The 10,805-nt window shown below is 55.3% G+C and overlaps 1 protein-coding gene across 3 annotated transcripts; it reads left to right on the forward strand.

Moving 5' to 3' along the window:
• The first annotated feature begins 624 nt into the window (after positions 1–624).
• LOC131275588 (ral guanine nucleotide dissociation stimulator-like) lies at positions 625–8,587 on the forward strand. Of its 3 annotated transcripts, XM_071211300.1 has the most exons (12): positions 625–728; positions 1,153–2,071; positions 2,690–2,746; positions 3,417–3,610; positions 3,859–4,529; positions 5,255–5,470; positions 5,756–5,859; positions 6,331–6,415; positions 6,760–6,834; positions 7,276–7,362; positions 7,773–7,805; positions 8,126–8,587. In XM_071211300.1, exons 2-12 carry the CDS (start codon positions 1,881–1,883, stop codon positions 8,249–8,251), a joined length of 1,839 nt encoding a protein of 612 aa, XP_071067401.1. In that variant the 5' UTR covers positions 625–728; positions 1,153–1,880; the 3' UTR covers positions 8,252–8,587. The 3 variants fall into 3 exon arrangements, with proteins under 3 accessions (XP_071067401.1, XP_058142311.1, XP_058142312.1); XM_058286328.2 differs by lacking the exon at positions 625–728 and having other exon boundaries at positions 1,022–2,071; XM_058286329.2 differs by lacking the exons at positions 625–728; positions 7,276–7,362 and having other exon boundaries at positions 1,025–2,071.
• Positions 8,588–10,805: the final 2,218 nt, after the last annotated feature.

A 10,805-nucleotide genomic window follows, 5' to 3' on the forward strand; every position in this document is an offset into this window, starting at 1 on the left:
TAACCAGGCCCCCAGATTCCAGAGGCAGCCCCTTCCCAGCTCACTTGGCAGGAGACGCTCGACAGAGCAGGATGTTCTCCTGCTGCGTTCGCAGACCCCGAGGCTCAGGCCTCAACCAAAGTAGGAATGAGTCCTCTTCCGGTGGCTTTCGAAATTGGCTCAGGCCTCAGCCACAAAGCCCCAGGCCACTGACCAGGAGGTCCCCAAAGGTAACATGGGGTGACCTAGGAACAGCCAACTGAGCACCTGCCACTACTGAGCTCCTGCCTTGGCAGCCCCATGTCCATCCACCACCCAGTGTGGGGGAGGCATAAGCAGGGGCCACCCTGGGAAGCAGCAGGCTGTCAGGGATGGGAACCCAGTAGGTCCTTCCCTGTCACCTGCCAGGCCATGGCTGGAAGGGTGGGAAGGTGTGTCTTGGGGGTGGCTCTCATGTGGACCAGTGTTAATCCTGAGCCCTGAACTGTCATCTCCTCTCCAATGGGGCTGCAGGGAAAGGGTGACCCCCATTTGGGCCTGACCTGGATCTTGGCTCCAAAGAAGTGCTGCAACACTGTGGTTTGGGGAAGGCCTCTCACTGACCCTCTTGTCCCACCTGCTGGGCAGTGTGTTTGCAGAACTCCATGCAGACGGTGGGGGAACAGCTGGAGGAGGGGCTCATCTACACCATCTACATAGAGAAGGTGCAGGTCCGTCGAGGCCCTGGCCAGGGCCAGCGCTGGTACCAGGTGGGAGTAGGGATCAATGGGGTATGAAACAGCAGGGTGGGGGGGGGTCCCCAGAGCCTATCTCCCAACTGGCATTCCCCACTTTCTCTCCCAGGGCTTTCTCCCCTGCTGTGCCCAATAGCCCACTTCCCAAGGAACCTTCCACCACACTGCCATTCCATGGACCAGGGGGAGGTCACCTCAAAAGTTTAAGAACCTCAGAAAGGAGGCCTGAGCAGGGATTTCCCTTCAGGGTGGGCTGCAGGGTGGGCCCACATCAAATCTGTGTGCATTTGACTGCTGTATTTCTGTTTCCACTCCTTGGCCCCATGTCCCCGGGCAGCAGTCTTTATGACTGTCCTCCCACACCTGCCCCAAGCCACACAGCTCCTCTCCTTAGGAGGGTTCTTGCCATCTCCCATGACCATCCTCTTGCCCTTCTCAGGTCAGGAGCTGAGGCCTGACTTGGCTGCCAATATTCCAGAAGCGAGGAGGCTTAGAGCAGCGGTTTGGCCTTCAGTGCTGCTGGACCTGGAACATTCCTTTCCTTTTCCCCTTTCAGCACTGGTGCCCTGTGCACCAACCATGGGTCCTAAGCAATATTCCCTCCCCCCACCCCAGTAGAGGCTCTTTGGAATGGACGGGGTGGGTAGAGGACACACAGACAGCCCTTTCACCAGCGAGCAACACGGGAACTGCCTAAGGCTGGAGCAGTTCCATCACCACTGGCTGTCTCTGTGGGTGGCAGCATCCCTGCAGCCCATATGGAACTGTCTCTTTGCATTTTCTTTTAGTTTCCTGGTCTTAGTTCTGGGTGGCAAATGGCATCATGTTGTAGCTTTGGCCCCATGAGCAGTGGAGGAAGTCGTTTACTGACCAGGTGGGTCTGCCGGACCCTGAGGTGTCAGTTCAGCTCCTCGGCCCTGCAGTGGGGTTCCTCCCCCCAGGGACACCCAGGCCCTTGTCCTTTGCCAGGTCTGGAGTCTCACCTTTCAATTACCTCCTCACCTCCAAATCAAAAGGAGGCCGAGGACCTTTCTCTGCTGGAGGCATGCACGTGACCTCAAGGCGCTGAGGGCTTGGATACAGCAGGACTGCCCAGAGCCCCAGCCCCACCCGGGGGTCCCCAGCTCTGCCCCTCAGCACATGTGACTCTTCTTCCCACCCTAGAGGATGAATGTCTGGGCCCGCTCGACGGAGGAGCACCGCATGGTGTGCATGGTCAAGGCAGGCCCGTGGGAGAACCTGGCCGAGCACCTGGTGCCCGCTTTCCAGGAGGGGGACCTTCTCTTTGTCAAGACCTTCCTGGGGACATACCGCGTGTTCACCACCACCGAGCAGGTCCTGCACCTGTTGTTCAGAAGGTGAGTGCCCGCCCCGTCCCTGCTGACTTGACTGCTCTGCCCCCAACTTACGTGTATCACAGAAGTGTCATTTCACCCACCAGCCTCAGTTTCCTCCTTGGGCAGGAGGGGGGCAGGGTACCCACCTGCAGGGTTGATTGTAAGGACTAAGAGTGAGGATGCATGGAAAGTGCTTCCCTGAGCCTGGCTCCCTGGGCAGGGAGGCTGGCAGGGCAGGGTTGTTCCTTAACAGGATTTTCCTCCTCCCAGTGAGGAGGCTCTCGGGCTCCCCCCCTTACTGACCCCGAGTTTCCTGTTTACTAAGGGAGTTTGAGGTCCCTTTTGGGCCTCTGACATTGGTGGCTAAGAGAAGGGACCAGTGTATCCTGTCAGAGGGGTCCAGGCCCACCCTATGCCTGAGAAGGTGCCACTTAGGGCACTTCTTCATCAAGTATATACATCAAGCGTCTACTAGGTACAGGCACTTCCTTAGGCAGCTTCACGCAGTGAACAAAGCCAGCCAAAGTCCCTGCCCTTCTGGGTTTCATTGGAGTTGGGGCTGCAGGCTGTAACAGGTGTCACCTTAAGCAGGGGTACTCTCAAAGAGAGTCAGCCGTGACATGCCCACGTCTCCCCTAGATATGGACGGAGCCTCCGTGGCAGAGACAGGCAAGGAGAAGGCCTGGAAATGAGAAAGTGAGTGCACTTGGGGGGGAGGGGAAGGGGCTCTCCTCTCCAGAGACCAGTGTTGGAGTTTGGGGGACAGGTGACAGGGAAGGACCGGGCAGAGCACAAAGCCCTGCCCATCTTATGAGCTCCCTTGAGAGTAGAGTCCAGAAGGCTTTCCCCTCCACTTGGAAAGGCATCAAGGGAAGCTGGGGGTGGGGTCCTGGGGCACTGGCTGCAGAGGACACTTGCCCAGCACAGCCCAATCACATCCCAGGAGCCCAAACACCACCTTGTGCAGACCCACAACAGGAGGTGGTGAGCAGCCAGCTCCAAAGCTGCCCTGACCTCACTCCTGTCTGCCTGCATGGATGGCAGGGTGGCTGCACTGCTGATGTTTGGGAGGGCAGTGTCAGTGGGAAGAAGAGACACACACGATGCATGGCAGAGGATGAGGCAGCTGTGCAGGGCAGAAGTTGCTTGGGGGGAGGGCCACGAGGGCCCGGGGGAGGAGGACAGATCTTCTTCCCTTATCACTGACATACTGAAGAAGCTCCCACTGTGTGTCCATGCCTGGCTATGGAGAGACCAGTCAAAACCTCTCCTGTCCTTATGGACCTGATTTTCCAATGGGAGGGTCCCTGGGGCAGCATGGAAGGAAAGGCCCGTGTCTGACTCTGCTGCCCCCTCCTGTCCTCAGCACCGTCTCCTCACTGATGGGCACCTGGATGGACCAGTATGCTGAGGATTTCACAGAACCTACAGGCTCATCCTGCCTCAAGCTGCTGGTGGGCTACGCCCAGGTGTATCTTCCTGGCTCTACCCTGGAGTGCCAAGCCATAGCTCTACTGTCATGGAGGAGCCATCTGGAGCCCATTGAGGCAGAGCCAAAGGGTGAGGGTGCCTCAGGATGGGAGCATGTGAGCTTGTGGGGTGAGGACCGGGACTGGACCCATAGGCAGGGACTACCAGGGGTTGCCACCAGGTCAGGAACAAAGAGGAGCCCCAGAGAAGTCACCTGGAGACTGAAGTCTGGGAACAGTTTTGGGGGCTGGATCTTCCCCAGAAGGTAGTGGAAGCTTCAAGTGGGAGCTTAAAGACACTTAAAGAAATTCCCGGTTTGGAACTTACCTCTTCTGCAGCTCATTTGTCAGCCCCAGAGCAGGAAATGCCTCCAGGACAACATCCACTGCCAGTTCCACCACCTGTGGCAGTCACAGGGGCACTTCCAGAGCCTGAAGAAGCTCCATCTCCACCTCTGCTGCCAGCTCCTGAGTTTGTCCCAGTGCTTGGACAACAAATAGAGCCTGAAGCATTAGGTGATGTAGCACCAGCTCCGGAGCTGAAGGTGGCTCTAGCACCACCACCACTTCTACCCACAGTGCTAGGGCCTGTGACACCTGTGGAGGTACCATCAATGCCGACTCTGATGGTAGAGCCAGCTCCATCCTCAGATGTTGCACCTGCAGCCATGCTGGAAGAAGTCACATCACCATCTCTATCACCAGTTCCTGAGCTGGAGGCACTCCCACCACCACCTCCAGTGTCACCTACACATTTCAAGTCAGTGCCCTTTATGGAACCACAGCCTCTTAACTTGCCTTCAGCAGCAACGGCTCTTGAGGGGGAGGCAAGTCTGGCGCCACCACCAGAGCCAGTGCCAAGACTCGACCCAGCACTGGGGCAGGCCACACCCCCGGAACCTTCCTGCACTTGTACTTTGCCTTTGGAAATCAGGCTGAGTGAGGAGATTGCTAACCTCCTGGCTTTCCCTCCGGAGCTGGTGGCACAGCAGCTGACCCGAATGGATGTGGTGAGCAGCTGGACATGATAGGGTGGGGCTGGGAGGCTCTTCCCTCTGGGAACTGCTGCCCACCTTACCACCCCCTGAATCAGAATCTTAGGATCTGGGTTCAAACACTGGCTCCACTCCCAGAATTTCAACCTGGGCAAGTTTACTACTCCCTAAGCCCATGCTTCACTCCTCTGGAGAGTAGATATTGGACAGTAACCATCTCTGCCTCATGCACTGACTGGGAACATGACATGAGAGCAAAGAAATAGAAAGCCTGAGGGGGCTTCATCATGGAGGCTTGAAGGAGCTCACTGTGGTGCAGCCAACCCCATGGTGTCCCGCACAGTGCTGGTGCTCTCCATCACACTGACACTAGATAGGCCCTTATGTGTACTGGATCCTTAGGCAGGGACCCAAAGGCTTGGGTCCCCACAGGGACCATGCACCTGACCACATGGCATCCAAGGATGCATTATAATGAGGGTTGATGGTGCTACCTGGGCCTGTGGAAGTCTGAGGCCCCTTGGGGGCTGGGGGCTGTGAGATGGACTTGAAAATGGAGCTCTCTCCCCTGCAGGCCTTGGAGCTGAGGACTCTAGAGTGCTAGGTCCCCTCAGGGAACAATGAACACACCCTGTCCTCAGCCTGCCAAGCCCCACCTGAGACCCCTGGACCCTGGCCTAGGTCAGGAGGGCATAGGGGATCTGAGCTTGGCATGGTTCCTGACATCCCCTCCTCCCCAGGATCTCTTCAAGAAGGTGGTGCCCTATCACTGCCTGGGCTCCATCTGGTCCCAGCGTAACAAAAAATGCAAAGAAGAAATGGCGCCCACCGTCCATGCCACCATCACCCATTTCAACTGGGTGATAAACTGCGTCATGTCCACCTGCGTCGGGAACCAGAGCATGAAGGACCCAGCCAGGGCCAGGGTGGTGGAGCACTGGACCGAGGTGGCCAGGGTATGTTCAGGGGGCTCTCTCTGGTGTCCTGAAACCCCACTTTATACTTATTGGCTCTCAGGTCCACAGGCCCTCCTGGCCTGTAGCACAGTCCTGCACTATCCTCCCTTCCCAACAAGGCTACCTCTTCAGGACGGCTGTGGGTGTCACTCTGTGTCCATGACGTGCCTCAGGGCCTCCCTCAGTGTCTGTCTCATCCTGGGAGTGGATATCATCTGTGGGACCTGAAGCTGGAGCAGGGGGACACTCACACCCACTCTCATGGTGTATCTTTCTCTCTCCCAGGAGTGCCGAATCCTCCATAACCAATCATCTTTCTATGCCATCATCTCTGGTCTCCAGAGTTATCCACTTCTCTGTCTATTGAAGACATGGGAGGAAGTTTCCAGGTGGGCAGGCCTCTCTCTAGGGGACATAAGATTGGGTGAGGGACCTGGGGAAATTGCCACTTAGGGAGTCTGGGAGGTAGCAGCTCCTGGGTAGGGCCAGGCAGATTGTAGCTCTAGGTCTCCATATCACCTGAGGTGAGATGTTTTGCCTCAACACTGCTTCCCTCATCCATTCCTTATGGAGTGGAGCCAAATGGGAGCATGTTAAGTGTTTGCTTCTCAGCAACACACTCTGTCCAAATGAAAAAAGCGTGTGCAAAAAGAGCTGCTCATGGAAAGGGATGGGAGTCCCCGCTGTGCACACATGAGAGCTCAGCTCACTAGTCCACACTGTCCTGCAGTGCTCAGATTTACCCAGTTTCAACACCACCCACCCAGGCAGTCCGAGTCCCAAGCAGCTTAGAGAAGGTGGTTCAGCCCTTACTCCCTCCCCCCACTCCCACCTTTTCCTTCCTTCTTTCCCTCCCCCAGGGACAGCTTCTGCCTCTTTCTGACTCTGTCAGAGATTTACTGGAAGGAGCACAACCTCTCCCATGGCAGTGAGCTGATCATCAAGGTAAAGAGGAGGCTGGGGTCAGGGCTCAGGAGGTGGGGTGTTTAGTTTTTCACTGAAAGTTTCTGTGAAAACATCCAGCCTGGCCTATTCTGGAAGAAGATGAAGAAGGATGTTTGGCTCATGGGCAGGGGGAGGGGATCATTGTAGGGCTCAGTGCTGTGTCCTCACACCACGGATGAAAAAACGGGCTCAAGAGAGCAGTCCTCATGCACAAGGTCATGCTGGGGACATTGTGCATGTGGTGGCAGCAGATTTCCCTCAGTCCACTATTCCCAGGTGCTCAAGACCCACGGGACAATGGGTGAGGGGGAGGGCCTCACTGACCTCATTCTCCACCCTGGCAGAGGTCCATCTCTAAATTCTCCACCCTGGAGGCAAATCCCCAAATAGTCCAGAGGCAGCACCAGCAGCAAGAGAGGGTGAGTGTGCCTGAAGCCAAAGGAGTTGGGGTGAGGTGGCCTCCAAATCAGGATGGGGGCCCTTCTCAAGCCTGTCCCTCCAGTCCACTGAGCCTGGAAAGCCTCCCTTCAATGTCCCTTCTCCTGGCCTTAGGACGGTGAGCTGTGGGAATCCTGGGGTTCTCCTTGCATCCAGTCAGAGTAAGAACCTTGAGGAGCTGGCTCAGGGTGGCTGGAGTAGGGGAGGCGTACACATGGTTACTGAAGAAAAGTCAGTCCTGGGAGGTGGTTACAGAGAAATTTGGGGTCTTTGGAGGCTTTAAGGGGAACTTAAGGGTTACAGCAAAGTGTCCTAGAGGAAGGCTGGGTGGTCCCTGGAGTCTGAGACTGAGGAGTTTCCCAAGTGGGGTCTTGGGGGCACCTGAGAGCCTGTGCTCATCCCCACCCTATCCAATGCCACAGGGTGACATCCAAGGTGTGGTCCCATGCCTCAGAACTTTCCTCACACAATTTTTGCTTTTGGAGTATGCCATGCCAGAGTATCTGGATGTGAGTTGTTCGGGGGCCAGGGTAGGGTGGGAAAGGGGCCCTGAGGCTTGGGTGAACAGGTCCTTCTGTAAGCCCTGAGCTCTCAGCAGTGAGCACATCATGTCTCCTGGGAGCCTCACAGATGCCCTGGGAGCTGGGGTGCCATGAACTTCTTACAGAAGAGTAGATGGAGGCTGGTCCAAGGGGCCTTCTCTCCATTGGTTCATCACAACTTGGACTGGAAGGTCTCTCTGTCACCGCTCCCAGTCCCCACTAAAGGAAGCGAGGGGCTTGCCTGAGTCCATCTGTGGTCTGGGCTGCCCAGTGCATGTTGAACCTGCAGTAGTAAAGCATGACAGGGGCAGAGGGGCAATGGGCTTGGCAATGGCTAGGAGCCCCTTTATGATGAATGCAAATTCTCTACCTTCCAGGGAAGGAAGATCAATTTCAAAAAAAAAAGGAAGGTGAGTAGCTGTGGCCATCACTACAGGGGTGGGGCTGGGGTGGGGTCAGGGTAATAAACAGAGACCCTCCTGGGCAGGACCCCCCAGGGCTGCTCATAGCTTCCTCTGAAATTGAGGGGGATAGTGGATGGGGTTGTGCATGGGATGAAGAACAACTTCTAGGAGGATGAGCTGTGTGAAGTCAGCCCTGAGGGCAGGCAGAGCCTGGAAGGGAGTGAAGAGGTGAGGGATCCACAGGACTAAATCCAACCCTTGGACCCCATCCCACCCAGCAAGCCCACCCAGGTTTTGATGATACATCTTCCTTTCCCTGGCCCCAGGAATACCAGATGGTGGAGGAGCTCCAGCAGCTCCAGGCGGGCTGCTGCTATGAGGCCCTTGTGCCACATGAATCATTTGGAGCCTGGTTTGCGGCCATGGAGCAGCTCAGTGAGAAGGACCAGTGAGGCCAGGACAGAATCAGGCCATAGTAGGAGCGGGATGGTCCTGGTGGCTCCTGGGTCACCATAAGACCCTGCAGTTGGCTCCTTTCATGTTTTGAAAACCTGTGCTGTGGGTTTGGGTCCATTCCTTGCTCTCCAGGATGCAAGAATTGTCAGGGACCTCTCATGCATTTCCTGTCCAAGACCTGGACTCACACATACCTCCCAGGTGCCCTCTTCTCTTTCCATGTAAAATAGCAATTAAGACCAAAATCTACACATGAGAGGAGGATTTTGCTACCAGATTTTCTTTACTTACAGGCCTGTTCAATAAAGGAGCTAGAAGCTCTTTTTTATTTATCGAGAAAGTGGATTATTTCAGACATAGATCAGGGACATATCAGGGAAGTGCCTGCCTGGCCTGGCCCACTGAGGTTGGGGTGAGCAAAACTACTTGGCCAGGCAGACCTGGGAAGGGGGACCCTGAGCTGGCAGGCACCAGGCCACTTAGAATTTCCCCTTTTGGAACTTGGGTCCCTTCTGCATACTCCCCAGAAGGGCTGAGATAGCTCTGTCCTTCACCTTGGCAACCACAGGTGTGTTTTGCTTCAGGAGAAGAAGATGGTGATGGGCTGAGGGATCCATAGTGTAGTAAACTTTTGCACTGTGTGGGATCTGCAGCACTGGGGGGTGGGATAGAAGGGTGGTCAGGTGTGCCCTGGGGGACCCCAGGACACCCCAACACTTGTGCCCACATGAGAGAAGGCCCCAGCCAGGGACCTTAATTCCCTATTCCAACTCCAGGACCATAAAGTTGCCCTGGGAGTGACACCTGCCTGAAGGAAAGACTCTGCAGAGGTGCAGCTAACAATGAAGGACACTTATTTAAAGAGTGACTCTAACTCCTAACTGCCATCCTCAGAATGGAGCTGCCATGAGGTCATGTACTCTCACCACCATGCCCTGCCAGCTGCACTGCTCAGGATCTAGGGGCTGAAATTGACTTTCTAGAACCCAGTACACATACAGCAAATCCAGCACTACCCAGGACAAGACCACTAAGGCCCAGCAAAGACCACCTGAGCCAGGCCTTCTCAGCAGGATCCTAAAGTATTTACACTTTGACCCTATTTTCCAACTGTCTTTGTGGCCTAGAACAAGCTAGAAAGAAACACCAGGCTGGAGTTCCTGCTCTGGCTTCAGTGACATGGTGACTCATCTCCTTTCTTAATTGCTCCAGTCCTCAGTCTTCCTGTTCTGTAGGACAGGTCCTTCTGCCCTATTTCACACCTCCCAGCTGCAATTTCTCATTTGAAAGATGGGAGAGGATTTCGAACCTCCTTCTAGGAAAGGTGGGAGTTATTTTACTTTGCCTGGGTTAATGGCTGGGAGAGGAGGATCAGCTCACTGGGAATAAGTTACCCTTACTGTGCACAGGCATGCTATGTGTGCATTCGATGCTGAATTTTCTCTCCCCTATGGGGATAAGGAGCAGGCCCAGGAGTGTGGTTAACTGATCTAAGGGCTCAGAGTCAGGAAGTCTGGCTCTGGGTCAGTGCTATTCTGGATTCTTTCACTTCCCCACTTCCTAGAATACTGAGGGGGCTCCCTTGAGCCTCCAAAGGGGATCGAGGAGACTTTGTCTAGTTTTCACTATCATAACAAGATGGTCTGTGCATATTTGGCACTTGTGTCCATCAGTCATGGTGCTTTTGGAGGTGCAGTATCACAGAACACCCTTCAAGTTGAGCCCCTCTTCTTCACCATCTTGCGAAAAGCCCTTTCTTTGGGAACTTCAATGGTGTTAGCTTTGATCTAGGTTCCCAATGCCTGGGTCACATCCAGGGAAGGGTACACAGGGAGATAGAGCAGGTAGGGAGAAGGTGCTGTGGGCCCTGTGGGCTGCCATCAGCACCTTGTTTTTGGACAGGGTGCCTTCTCACCCTGCTGTCAGGTATACTGGAACCAGTGTGCCTCGGATCTTTAGGCTGTGGACAGGGCTCATGCCTACCCCCTCCAACACCACCCTCTCCAACACTCCTCCTGACTTACTTCGATGGTGTGATATGATTTGCACTAGCTTGTAGTCTTCTGGCTTGTCTTGATGCAGGTTGTGTTCTTCCAGGGCCTTGCTGATCATGGCTAGAGCCCTATCTTGGCTGGTCACCTGTGGTGGATCAGGGACAGACTCTCAGGGCCTGAGTCCTGGAGCCTGATCCCTCACAGTGCAGCTGCCAGAAATCCTATGGGCCAAGTCTATTCAGGGTGGGGTCTATAGGGGCCACATGCTCTTCCCTTGGACCCACAAGAGATCATGGAATGAGGCCAAGAACTCAGGGGCCAAAGAGTGACCATGCAACAGACTGTGGGAACTGAGGAGTGAAATCTGGCCCTCACGCTCTCACTTCTTGCCTCCCAATCATGGGAGATGGTGTTCCCCTGCTCTGCCTCTGACCCTCCAGGACCCCTCCAGATAGCAGTGAACACCCAGGAAATAGCACACATCCAGTGTGAGCCCAAATGTCAGAGAGGAGGAGGGGCTGAATGATACGCTACAGGTCAGCAGGACTGCCCTGGG

Source organism: Dasypus novemcinctus, chromosome 23, assembly GCF_030445035.2.
Source record: "Dasypus novemcinctus isolate mDasNov1 chromosome 23, mDasNov1.1.hap2, whole genome shotgun sequence".
Taxonomy (NCBI): domain Eukaryota; kingdom Metazoa; phylum Chordata; class Mammalia; order Cingulata; family Dasypodidae; genus Dasypus; species Dasypus novemcinctus.